The sequence below is a fragment of the Chiloscyllium plagiosum genome, chromosome 9, assembly GCF_004010195.1.
Source record: "Chiloscyllium plagiosum isolate BGI_BamShark_2017 chromosome 9, ASM401019v2, whole genome shotgun sequence".
NCBI classification, from domain to species: Eukaryota; Metazoa; Chordata; class Chondrichthyes; order Orectolobiformes; family Hemiscylliidae; genus Chiloscyllium; species Chiloscyllium plagiosum.
This window is the reverse complement of record NC_057718.1, coordinates 89348131-89362201: the sequence shown is the minus strand read 5'-3', so window position 1 is coordinate 89362201 and position 14071 is coordinate 89348131. Positions and strand designations below refer to the sequence as shown.

The following is a 14071-nucleotide window of genomic DNA, read 5'->3' as shown; positions in this document are numbered from 1 at the left end:
GGATGGCAGGTTGTGATGGTAACAGGACCATTAAGGATGGCAGGTTGTGATGGTAACAGGATCATTAAGAATGGCAGGTTGTTACGGTAACCAGACCATTAAGGATGGTAGGTTGTGATGGTAACCGGACCATTAAGGATGGCAGGTTGTTACGGTAACCAGACCATTAAGGATGGGAGGTTGTGACGGTAACAGGACCATTAAGGATGGCAGGTTGTTACGGTAACCGGACCATTAAGGATGGCAGGTTGTGATAGTAACAGGACCATTAAGGATGGCAGGTTGTGATGGTAACCGGACCAATAAGGATGGCAGGTTGTGATGGTAACAGGACATTAAGGATGGGAGGTTGTGATGGTAACCAGACCATTAAGGATGGCAGGTTGTGATGGTAACAGGACCATTAAGGATGGGAGGTAGTGATGGTAACCGGACCATTAAGGATGGCAGGTTGTGATGGTAACCGGACTATTAAGGATGGCAGGTTGTTACGGTAACCGGACCATTAAGGATGGGAGGTTGTGATGGTAACAGGACCATTAAGGATGGCAGGTTGTGATGGTAACCGGACCATTAAGAATGGCAGGTTGTGGTAGTAACCGGACCATTAAGGATGGCAGGTTGTTACGGTAACAGGACCATTAAGGATGGCAGGTTGTGATGGTAACCGGACCATTAAGGATGGCAGGTTGTGGTGGTAACCGGACCATTAAAGATGGCAGGTTGTTACGGTAACCGGACCATTAAGGATGGCAGGTTGTGATGGTAACAGTACCATTAAGGATGGCAGGTTGTGATGGTAACCAGACCATTAAGAATGGCAGGTTGTGATGGTAACAGGACCATTAAGGATGGCAGTTTGATACCACAGGTAACCAGAAAGAGATTGCAAAACTATCAAACAATTATATTGCTTTGCTATTTATTTAATGATGATATGAATAATGCAAGTACACTTAAAATAAAAAAAGGTTAATGAATAAACTAAAATGGTCAAAATCTCTGCTCTGCATAGCAACCACATTTATTTTAAGCGAATCAGGGAAGATATAGCTGGTGTTTACTGTTCAGATCTAAAACTTTGTTTAAAACTTGGTGACGTGTCAGCCAATTAGTGGATCGTTGTCACTTGTATTTTTAAGATGGAGAACAGATTGTTACCACAGCTTAACATCAGTGAGATGAAATATTGGAAACACTGCTGAAAGAGAGGTTAGACAGACATCGAGAAATGAGAAACAGTATAATGAGCAGTCAGCGTAGGTTTCAAGCCAACCTTACATAGAATCCTTATAGAGTGGAAACAGGCCCTTCAGCCCAACTAGTCCACACCAACCCTCCGAAGAGTAACCCACTCAGACTCATTCCCCTACCCCATTTTCCTACGTTTACCCCTGACCTTGTTAATTTATTGAAGGTAACAGAGCAGGCAGTGACAATGCGGTTGAGGTAATTTATCCAGATCTTCCAAAGACCTTTGATCAGTTGCTTGGTAATAGACTAATGATTATAGTCAAGAGCTGGTGACAAGATACAGGTCAGCCATATTGTCACTGAGAAGAGGAATTAGCTGAAAGATTTTGTATGTTTCTGAGAAGTAGAACGTAAAAAAAGAGTCTGTATTTACATAACGCCCATTAGTTTTTTTTTGATTAGATTAGAATTCCTACAATATGGAAACAGGCCTTTTGGCCCAACAAGTCCACACCAACCATCCGAACCACCCAGACCCTTCCCCTACCCTATATTTAGCCCTGACTAATGCACCTAACACTATTTCTTCAAATATTTCCATAAGTAACCAGTCATGTGCTTTGAGTTAATGCCAATGTTATTTGGTGGAGAAATGGGCACCCCATTTTCACATAGCAAGGTTCCACCTTTGGCAGTGTCGCAACGGGTTGAGTAATCTGTTTGCATCAAGCTGAAGGATACATTTCGGCTCAGGTAACAGGGTGAGCTTCCCTGCTTTACTTTGAATAGTGTGATGGGCTCCTTCATTCCCTCTGCTGAGGGCTGGATGGAGCCTCAGTGCAGTGTGAAGTGCATGACAGCACCTCAGACATGCGAGTACTCCTCAGTACTCCACTGGAGAGTCGGGCCGAGGCTGGGGTCCCTGGAACGGACCCTTGGAACACTTCAGCAGCTGTTTCTGCTTTTGATCATTCTGCATGACAGTGCTCCTGTGAAGCATTGCACTGCAGTAAAGGTGCATTGCAAAATGCGCAACACTCTGCAATTCCTGGTGAGCTCCCTAAAGCAGATCTAACTCTAACATGTCTTATAAATGTTCTATACTGAAATTCTAAATGTGTAAAAGTTACTACCTGTACGCCTCTGTTTGATCTGTACATCCTTGCTCACTATGATCTGCCTGTACTGCTCACAGACAAAGCTTTTCACTGTGCACTTGACAGTAAAATTAATCAATCAATGTGGGGGCGCGGGTGGTGAATGTTTGATTTTGCCCACGTGTCGGTGTGCTATTGGAACATCAGTCCTTCCTGCGTAGCAATAAAGCAACACGAGGTCAGCTTAGCTCCAAGTTTGTGACCTCGGGTGCACGGTGAGGCAGAGGGACTGAGCAGAGGTCACACGTCTGGGGAAGAGAGTTGATTCTGGGCATGATGTCCCTTCCTTGTGAGCTGCCACTTGAGGAAGGTTGAATTGGAAGCTGGTGGGTTGCTGGTGACCCACGAGCTAAGAAGAATAGGGAAGACTGGGCAGGTGGAATAGAGATGGAGTCCGTTGCCAATCTGATCAGAAATTTAATTTGCAGTTGCTCCACACCCTAAGCCTCACTTTTGCCTGATTCAGTACCTGAAGACCTCTCCATGCATTGGCCTCTATTGACACCAGCTTGTGGGATTGTTCTTCTTTTAGAACTCCCACAGTGTGGAAGGAGACCATTTGTCCACACCGACCCTCTGAAGAGCATCCCACCCAAACCCCGTAATCCTGCACTTCCTAATGGCTCATCCACCTAGTCTGCACATCCCTGGACACTATGGGGCAATTGAGCATAGCCAGTCCACCTACCCTGCACATCTTTGGACTGTGGGAGGGAACCGGTGCAGACCCACACGCATAGGGAGAGAACGTGCAAACTCCACACAGACAGTCACCCAAGTTATGCTAATGTATTCGTCCTTCACAGGCTTTCAAGATTGACCTGGCATGTAAGCAGTTGACGGTGGACTTTGTGAACCAGTCAGTACTGCAGATCAGTAGCCATGACGTGGAGAGTAAGCGCAGTGACAAAACTGATTTCGCTGAGCGCCTTGGAATAATGAACAGGAGGTGGCAACTGCTGCAAGGACACATTACTGAGCAGGTAACGGAGAGGTTTTCACACACTGCCCCTGAACTGGTTTCCACCTCCATGGAGAGACTCCCAGAGCACCTTGCCTTTTTATTGCCCTGGTTTTCGCGGTTCATTATTTGCCATGGGTGATCACGCTGCTGTCGGGGAGGCTGTCCAAGTGACCATTCCTGATCCTTCAGGGTTCGTCAGCGTGGGGCTTGTTCAGCGGACTTGTTGGTCTTCTCCTGTTCCCTGTTTTAGGGGGGGAAAAAAACCAACTGGATGTTCCAACCTTACCAATGAGAACAAATGATTTCACTATGTGGACGTTATCAGAGGCATCTCATGTGGCTGTGACACCAAACTCCTCCCGAAGGTATTTGCTGGTGCTACTTTGACTTGGTGGCACAGTAACTAATGTGGATGGCAGCAGATTGTGACAGAGACTTTGATGGATAAGGTGAGGTTGGTAAATAGTGGCAAATTTGGTTTGCTGTGGGAATCTGCTTCCGACCTGAAGGTTTGATGAGATTAACTTCCAAACGGTGAGCAGCTGGGAACTGTGAAGAAGCAGACGGGTTTAGGTGTCTAGGCACGGGAATTGTGAAAGGCTGATGCATAGGTACAAAACATAATTGAAAATGCGAATGGAACATTGTCCGTTACCTGAAGGAGTGGCATTTCGGCCACATTTAGATTACTGCATTCAGTTCTGAGCATCTGAGGAAGGATGGGTGGAACACAACTTCACCTGAATAATAACAGGCTTAAAAATGTGAAACTAAGAGTAACAGAAATAGAAATTGCTGAAAAAAAAACTCAGCAGGTCTGGCAGCATCTATGGAGAGAAATCAGAGTTGCCGTTTCGGATCCAGTGACCCTTCCTCAGAAACATTAACCCAGATTTCTCTCTCCAGATGCTGACAGACCTGTGTGTTTTTCCAGCAATTTCTGTTTTTGTTTCTGATTTCCAGCATCTGCAGTTCTACTGTTTTTTTTTAAACTATGTGGGCAGAAGTGAGGGCCAGAGTTTGCTCAAAATTCATTCACTGAGGCCCTTCATGCATATGCCTTTTTGAGCACTAGAAATTAAAGTTTGATCGCACTGAGGTGTTTGAACTGATAGGATAGGTAAAGAGAAACCATTTCCTTTTGTGGGGGCATTCAGAAGCAAAGGAAACAACAAGTCCAGCAAGGCACTGAGGAGTTGAGGCCTACAAAGGGTTATGGAAGACTCCAATATGATGTCGCAGCTGGAATAGTGGAAAATTTCAAAAAGGCAATGGATGGATTCATGTTGGGAGTATAGAGGATTATGAAAGCAAAGTGCCAAGATGATGCTGTGGTATGGATTGAGTGAAAAGGCAGATTAGCACCAAAATGGCTGCCTGTCTGTATTCCAATACAGTGATCTCTTCCACTGCTGACTCACATCCAGCACCCGTGAAGGCTCAGAAAGAAGGAACGGGTCACCACTCTGCCCCTCGGGGTCTCGGTGAGTTTGAGACATGGCGCAGGCCTGGGGTGTCCTGAGACTGGCAAGTCCCGCCCCCCCCCAAATCCACCCCATACTCCCAAACAGGACGTTGATTCGCGTTCAGAAAATGGAAATAGCTGGAGAAACTCAGCAGGTCTGGCAGCCTCTGTGGAGAGAAGTCAGAGTCCACGCTTTGAGTCCGGTGACCCCTCCTCAGAAGTGTTCAGTAGAAGGGTCACTGGTCTCAAAATGTGAACTCCTGCGTTCTCTCCACAGATGCTGCATAACCTGCTGAGTTTCTCCAGCAATTTCTGTTCTTGTTTCTGATCTCACAGCTCTTTGCCTTATTTTGGTGGATTTGCATTGTCTGTGGAAATGCTGAACAAAATTCCGCTGTGTCCTGGAAGATACCAGATGTCGATCTGTCCGTTAAGATGGTGGTTGCTAATCTCTCGGTTGAAACTTCCAGCTGTACTCTGATAGTTGACCTTTAATCAAGTGCATTTGCTTTGACAGATTGGGTCGTTAGAAACCTCACGAGAATCGTGGGCGGAGTATGAGAATAGTGTCCAATGCTTGAAAGATTGGTTTGAATCTCAGGAGGACCAACTGAAGAAGTGGCACTCAGTCAGTGACCTTGCCTCTATCCATTCTGCACTGAAGGATTGCCAGGTATGAATTCGAATGAAAACCTCATCACTTCCTCCCCTCTGTTTTTGAGAATCCTCTCAAGCCAGAGACTAGCAGCCCAGCTTCTCCTTAGCACGCATGTACACCTGGGTAAATCAAGTGAAAGTTTCTGATCTGCTCTGGTTCCACTATTTCTTCTCATATACTCGACCTCTAGTCAGCACTTTGTCGGCCCATTTGAACTGAAGGCAAATCTTGCCCCCAGACTGGTGGGAATTGTGCTGAGGTGCCCTATCTGATGGGATCTGTGATCTCCTCTTGTCAGCTCTCAGGAAACTCTTACAGGCTGCTGCCTTTAGAAGGTGGAAGGCTAAGGAGGGGGTTTAAGATTAAAAGGAGCATCCACATCATTGACAGAGAGACAAGGGGAGTCTGAAACCACACAGTGGGGAGAAGGCAGTCAATAATGAATCCAGCGAGGCGTTCAGGAAGGAGTGTTTTACTGAACGATTCATGAGAATGTAGACGATAGACAGTAGGTGCAGGAGTAGGCCATTTGACCCTTCGACCAGCACCACCATTCATTATGATCATGGCTGATCATCCACAATTAGTATTCTGTTCCTGCCTTATCCCCATAGCCCTTGATTCCGCTATCTCTAAGAGCTCTATCCATCTCTTTCTTGAAAGTATCTCGAGACTTGACCTCCACTGCCTTCTGGGGCAGAGCATTCCATATGTCCACCACTCTCTGGGTGAAGAAGTTTCTCCTCAACTCTGTTCCAAATGGCCTACCCCTTACTTTTAAACTGTGTAGATCTTGCTACCACATGGAATGATTAAAGCATGTAACATAGAACAGGACGTGGGGCTCTTCTGGTGCAGTAGTAGTGAGCGTACCTCTGACACAGGAGACCCAGGTTCAAACCTCACCCGTTCCAATGGTGTGTGATAACATCTCTGACTAGGTTGATGAGAAAATATCTTGAATGAGATGTGAGAGCGGAGGGTATGGAGGATGTATAGATGGGGCAGGGTGAAATCAATAATGTGGGAGGGGGTTCGTGCAGCTCATAACTATCAGTCTATCTCTGTGAGGCAAACTTACATAATTTTATTTCTTAGGAACTGGAAGATATTATCCGAGTGAAAGAGAAGGAAGTGGAGAAAGTTGAGAAAAGTGGCCTGGTGCTGATACAGAACAAGAAAGAGGAGGCTTCCAGCAACGTTATGGAAACACTCCGAGAACTTAATCATTCCTGGGCTCATCTGGACCACTTGGTAATAATACCTCAGTGATGGAGGCCAGCCGTTTGATTGGTGCAGGATGACTGATTGGATAATGGAGGATGACTGTCTGCTTGTCTGGGGGATAACTGATGAATGACAGACAATGACTGATGGAGGGTGACTGATACAGGCTGGTTCTTGGATTGATGGTGGATGGCTGTGGGTTGGTGGATGGCTGTGATGACGGATGGCTGTGATGACGGTGGATGGCTGTGAGACGGTGGATGGCTGTGAGACGGTGGATGGCTGTGAGACGGTGGATGGCCGTGAGACGGTGGATGGCCGTGAGACGGTGGGTGGCCGTGTGACGGTGGATGGCCGTGTGACGGTGGACGGCCGTGTGACGGTGGACGGCCGTGTGACGGTGGACGGCCGTGTGACGGTGGACGGCCGTGTGACGGTGGACGGCCGTGTGACGGTGGACGGCCGTGTGACGGTGGACGGCCGTGTGACGGTGGACGGCCGTGTGACGGTGGACGGCCGTGTGACGGTGGACGGCCGTGTGACGGTGGACGGCCGTGTGACGGTGGACGGCCGTGTGACGGTGGACGGCTGTGTGACTGTGGATGGCTGTGTGACTGTGGATGGCTGTGTGACTGTGGATGGCCGTGTGACGGTGGATGGCCGTGTGACTGTGGATGGCCGTGTGACTGTGGATGGCCGTGTGACTGTGGATGGCCGTGTGACAGTGGATGGCCGTGTAGTTACTTCACCTGATTCCTCTCATTCATACTTTGATTCTGTGCAGAAATGGGGAGACAGTGAGATGACGGTAATGTCATTTGGGCTGCTCATCCTGAGGCCCAGGGCAGTGCTGTCTGGACGTGGGTTCAACCCCCCACCATGGCCGTTGGGGGAAATTAAATCTTAATGAACAAAACTCTGGAAAATGTGGTGACCATGAAAGCTAATTGTTGCAAAATTCCCATCTAGTTCACAGACCTCATCCGGGAAGGGTGTTGTTACTTGGTTTGGCCTTCAGCCTGTGACTCCAGATCCTCAGCAAAGTGATTGACTCTCAAACTTCCCTTTGCAATGGCACTTCAAGGGCAATTGGGGGAGGCTAGAGCACTTTAGTCTTGCCAGCAACACCATACCCATTTAAAAAAAATCAATAAGAGATAAGCAAATGAATGAATTATCAGCAACCTTTTGTGGAAGTTTGGATAATGACAGCACCATGCACTTGGATGACAGTATAAAGGCACTGGCTACCATTGTACCCCATTGATCTGACATACTCACTCCATCAGGTGGAATTAGATGTCTCTCATGTCTTGGGGCATTTCAGCTTGAAAGCTCTAACAGTGGATCAGAAGAAGTTCCTCAAATCCTTCCAATTCAACAAAGCTGATTACTTACAGCAGGGCACCAGGTCTTGAAAGCCATTGGCTTGTAGTAAAAGGCCAATTGGATGGGTGATGCCCTTCAGAGAAAGGTCTCTATCTCACCCATACACACCTGGTCTACGTGCGATCCCAGTCCTGTAATATGCAATGAACTCCTAATGGACTCTCAGAAACCAGGATTTGGAGATGCCGGTGTTGTACAAATTTAACAATCACACAACACCGGGTTATAGTCCAACAGGTTTAATTGGAAGCGCTAGCTTTTGAAGCGCTGCTCCTTCATCACAACTACCTGATGAAGGAGCGACGCTCCGAAAGCTGGTGCTTCCAATTAAACCTGTTGGACTATAACCTGGTGTTGTGTGATGTTTAACTCAGAAACCAGGGTTGAGTAGTAAAAGTGATCAGGATCCCAAGAACAAACATTTCTTTTTATGAGATAAAGTGTCGTGTTCAAGGCAGAGCTTTCTGCGCCAAAGCCATGCCAGTGGCTGCTACAAGATTTAACCACCATTCCCTTGTAATCTTACAATACTGAGGAGACCATTGTCTCATCATATTTGTTCTGGTACTTTGTAGCATTTGTTTATCTTCACAACATGTTTATTTTCACGATAAGGCAGGGAATAGATGCTGTTAGTCACAACCAAGAAAGGCCAGGCCACCTCTTATTTGACTTTTCCAGACATGTGGGCTTTCCCAATCCAAGAGAGCACACGTTCACTGTCCGACCTTGCCATGTTCCAGGTTGGCCAGTTGAAGATCACTCTCCAGTCGTTGCTGGACCAGTGGAATATTTACAAGGCAGCCTATGAGGACATTAATGGCCACCTGATGGACGCCCGCTACTCCCTTTCACGTTTCCGTTTGCTGACTGGCTGTCTGGAAGCTGTGAAAATCCAGGTAGACAACCTACAGGTAAGTGCTTGAACTTTGCGCTGTCCTTGCAGGTATTTGGTAACATTTAATGAAGGTTGCCTGAGGTGGATCAGGTGGACGCTGTCTCCCTTGCAGACAAATGAACTCATTCCCTTTTGCCACTGAAACCCTGGTGAACAGTGTCGTTTGTGGTGGCGCTTGTTGAGGACCTGAAATTACAGAGAATTTGTGCCCATTCAGCCCACCTGGTCTACTCCATTGCTTTTATTATTCACATATGACAATTTTTCCTGGTCCCCATAGCCCTTGACCGCTACCCCATTTATACGCCCTTGTATTTGCTGCGTGGTGTTTTGTATTGAGGAATCTTACAACCTCTGAAGTTCTAGAGAAAGTGAGGACAGCAGATGCTGGAGACCAGAGTTTAGAGTGTGGTGCTGGAAAAGCACAGCAGGTCAGGCAGCATCCGCGGAACAGGAGAGTCGACATTTCGGGCCTAAGCCCTTCATCAGGCCTCATTCCTGATTAAGGACTAATGCCCGAAATGTTGATTCTCCTGCTCCTTGGATGCTGCCTGGCCTGCTGTGCTTTTCTAGCACCACACACTCTAACCTCTGAAGTCATGTAGCAGGGGCTGTTGCCCCATCTTACAAAGGTAGTACAGAAGCCCTGGAATTACCTCTCTGATCCTCCCCAGAACACTATTTGCCTTCCTTAAAGCCAATCAGCAGGTGCCACAATTTTAAATATCTCTCCTGGAGCAAAATCCGAAAGTACTTTCCTCACACGGAGGATCGGAAACCTGGGACACTCCTGCCCTTCTGCTCCCACACCCTTCCAAAACAAAAAATCTGATGCTGCTGGGTTTCAACTCTGAGCGCGACTGAGGTTTGTTTATTTTTATTAGGGGATGAGAAAGGTGGAAGGGTATTCTCTGGGGAAGGAAATCTGCAGTCCTCACGCAACATTGGATTCCAGACCTGTAGTAATGTGGTTGTGTCTTGCTTATCCGGTATGGAATGGCCTCACAAGCCACTTAGCAGTTGGGGACAAGCAACAAATGTTAGCCTTGCCAGTGACACCCAAATTAAATGGAAGAAATTTTAAATTTAAACTAATTTAAGCTATAATTTCACCCATACTCCCATCATCACGATCCATCCTGCCTGCTCATTCAGTGGTGATTTATTTACAAAATCCTTTCCTTGCTTTTGAAGTTCTGTCTCCATCTTGTTCTGGTGACTGCCTGTGTTTGTGTGATCCTCCATATCATTGATCTTCACTGAACCTCTTCCAGAGTTTCACTGTTAATAGCCTATTGTGTATTTTCTGTCTTCCTGCCTGGCAGCACTGTGCTTTTCACCCCTCTGCTGTGTTGCCCGAGACTGACCTCAGACTCTGTAGTTTGTGAGTTGAAATTCCACTCCAGCGCAGCCAATCTCAGGTTAGCAGTGACCGTGCAGTACTGAGGTGGTGATGTGCCATCTTTCCCTTGAGGTGACTCTGCCCTCCCAGCTCAGATCCATGGCCAGCCAGCAGGGGCGCTCTATCCAATGCCGCTTCCAATATTTATCGCTCCACCGGTGTCCTGTTCATTAGGCGCACAAATCGACTGCTGCGTGTCCATATTGAAGTTATAATGACACTTTGACAGTGCAGCCAACTTTGTTTTAACAGGCACCTTATGAACTGGCCCTCTTGATAAACTGGCAAAAAATGATATACTGGAAATACCGGATGTTTAATGTATTTTTAGGATCTTCACCATGTCCACGTGGTCATTTGAAGGGTGCGATCAGGAGGCTCTCTGCCGATAGGTTTTATTTAAGGCGAAGATGCATTATTATTTAAGTGATTTATGCTGTAAGGTGTATACCCCCTTCATTACGTTTATGTTACTTAGTGTGTGTTTTTCCATTGATTTGGTGGACCTCTTAATCAACCAGAATATTTAATCAACCAGCACACTCCTGGTCCAATAGGAGCTGGTTAATAAAATGTTTGCTGTACTTTGTTGGGCGGCACGGTGGCACAGTGGTTAGCACTGCTGCCTCACAGCGCCAGAGACCTGGGTTCAATTCCCAACTCAGGCGACTGACTGCGTGGAGTTTGCACATTCTCCCCGTGTCTGCGTGAGTTTCCTCCGGGTGCTCCAGTTTCCTCCCACAGTCCAAAGATGTGCAGGTTAGGTGAATTGGCCATGCTAAATTGCCCGTAGTGTTAGGTAAAGGGGTAAATGTAGGGGTATGGGTGGGTTGTGCTTCCGTGGACTTGTTGGGCCGAAGGGCCTGTTTCCACACTGTAATCCAAATATCTGCTGTACTTTGTTGACTTGAAAGCTTTTTATGATTCACCACCGTCCTGGAAGGTGCTATGTAAACTCAACCTCGTCCTCTTTTTCTCTACCTCTCCTCTCAGAATCTGTCTCTTCACCTTTCTCCTTCATGTGCCATCCCTCCCCACTCCCCCTGGTTCACTTGAAACAGGGAATGGCCAATAATTGTCACCTTCACTTGTGATGGGGCTTTAGCTTAGCTCAGCTCAGCCTCAGTCCAAGGTGGTTCCATTGCTTCAGTTGTACCAACCACAAAGGATCAGAGTACACCTCTGCGGTTAAACATCCAAGTGCCACCGTATTTCTGTTCCCCAAATGGCACATACATACCTTCTTCAAAGTTGGGTCCACCTTTTATTTTACAGAACCTCCAAGAGGAACTGGATAAGTCGGAAGGCAGCCTGCAGAAGTTTGACTCTGTGTCCAATCAACTCCTGAAGGAGTGCCACCCACCAGACAGCAGCTTGTTGACAACTAATCTCAATGAGGTTAATACAAGGTAAGGATTTCCTTGAGTGCTGCTGCTCCTCCAATCACAGGTTTTCTCTCTCTCCTGTACTCTCTGCTCCTCCAATCACAGGTTCCCTCTCTCCTACACTCTCTGCTCCTCCAATCACAGGTTCCCTCTCTCCTGCACACTCTGCTCCTCCAATCACAGGTTCCCTCTCTCCTGCACTCTCTGCTTCTCCAATCACAGGTTCCCTCTCTCCTGCACTCTCTGCTTCTCCAATCACAGGTTCCCTCTCTCCTGCACTCTCTGCTTCTCCAATCACAGGTTCCCTCTCTCCTGCACTCTCTGCTTCTCCAATCACAGGTTCCCTCTCTCCTGCACTCTCTGCTTCTCCAATCACAGGTTCCCTCTCTCCTGCACTCTCTGCTTCTCCAATCACAGGTTCCCTCTCTCCTGCACTCTCTGCTTCTCCAATCACAGGTTCCCTCTCTCCTGCACTCTCTGCTTCTCCAATCACAGGTTCCCTCTCTCCTGCACTCTCTGCTTCTCCAATCACAGGTTCCCTCTCTCCTGCACTCTCTGCTCCTCCAATTACAGGCTACCGCTCTCTTGCGCTCTCTGCTCCTCCAAACACAGGTTCTGTGTCTCCCATCCTCCCTGCTCCTCTAATCCCTGGTTCCCTCTCTTGTGGACTCTCTGCTCCTCCAATCACATGTTCCCACTCTCCCGAACTCTCTGCTCCTCCAATCACAGGTTCGTTTTCTCCCGCACTCTTTGCTCCTCCAATCACAGGTTCCCTTTCTCCCATACTCTTTGTCCCGCTAATCACAGGATCCCTTTCTCCCCTGCTGTCTGTCCCTCCAATCACAGGATCCCTCGCTCTGCCCTGGCTGCTTGTTGTACTTTTCCCACTGTCTCTCACTTGCTCTGTCACAGCTGACATTTGATGCTTTCTCCTTATCCTGGCTTACAATTGCTGCTCTGCATGAGCTGTTTATGTCCTTGTGCATTATTTGATAGATGAAGCTGCGTCAATACATCTGAAGCTTTTGTCGTGTAGTCCTATTTTGTAGTTGTGATACCTGAGAAAAGTGGGAGTCACTTTATTATCTAAGCGTCATCTATTAATATTGAATTTCCTGTTCGACACAGTCCCTTGGCCTGCTGTGCAATGGTCTCACTGCTCTTTGACTGCTTTGGGGGTGGTCCCCAGAATTTCCCATGTATGAGGGTCTTTTCATTTTTAAAATTTTATTAAACAATATACAGTCTACAAAACACATAACATTAACAGCTGTATACAGAGAAGTGGCAAAGCCAGGCCCCAGGTCCTTCCGTTCAACCAGTTTTCAGGAAATGAGGACAAACCTCAAATCCCGCCTTCCATCATCACAAAACAGTAAGTACATATAAGACAGTCCAATTACATTTTTAAAAAATGCATAAAATACCGACCCCCAGCAAGCCAACATCCCTCCCACCTTCTGGCCACGCTAAGGCAGGCTGCCCCTACACCCCATCCGGCTCTCGGCCCACCCCATGCCCCTTCCAGGTCTCAGTCTGCCTTGACACACCTTCCGACCACCTCTAGGACAGCCCGTCTTGCTTCCCCGACCCCCCCAGGAAGACAGCGATCAGAATGAGGGTCTTCTCATCAATGCTCTCCTCTAATGATTAATTAGATACATTAATTCTAGCCTTGTGGTTCCAGTGCTCCATGTGCAGCATAGCGAGCTCAAAACCCATCGTGGTGAGCTGAATTCACTAATTTGTGACCTGGCAGCAGAAAAGGGTGGTGTGAAATGGTTGGATTGTCCTCAACGTACAGCTGTTGTCCCTCAGGAAAGGGAAGCTCAGTGTGGTTCCCTGTTACCTCGGTGATTCTTCATGCTCCCTTGGAAACAGGGAATGGGCAGTAATTGCCACATTCAGCCTGACACAAGTGAAAATAACACACTTACGCCGCCATTACTTTGTTTGTCAGTACTTCATTGGCCACTATTCTGTCACATGTGAGGTATTGTCATCAACTGTACCTCCCGTTTTCCAGAGCGTAGAACATAGAACAGTACAGCATAGAACAGGCCCTTCAGCCCACAATGTTGTGCAGACCATTGATCCTCATGTATGCACCCTCATATTTCTGTGACCATATGCATGTCCAGCAGTCTCTGAAATGTCCCCAATGACCTTGCTTCCACAACTGCTGCTGGCAACGCATTCCATGCTCTCACAACTCTCTGTGTAAAGAACCCGCCTCTGACATCCCCTCTATACCTTCCTCCAACCAACTTAAAACTATGACCCCTCGTGTTAGCCATTTCTGCCCTGGGAAATAGTCTCTGGCTATCGACTC

General features: G+C 47.4%; 1 protein-coding gene across 1 annotated transcript in view; it reads left to right on the top strand.

The window, feature by feature from the left end:
• The window catches only part of syne1b (spectrin repeat containing, nuclear envelope 1b), a 502247-nt gene that overhangs the window by 356560 nt on the left and 131616 nt on the right, over nt 1–14071 (top strand). Inside the window, exons 110-114 of the mRNA XM_043696857.1 lie at nt 3158–3334; nt 5298–5453; nt 6537–6692; nt 8798–8968; nt 11630–11763. Of these exons, the coding sequence (XP_043552792.1) occupies nt 3158–3334; nt 5298–5453; nt 6537–6692; nt 8798–8968; nt 11630–11763 (794 nt within the window). The remainder of the gene's footprint in view (nt 1–3157; nt 3335–5297; nt 5454–6536; nt 6693–8797; nt 8969–11629; nt 11764–14071) is intronic.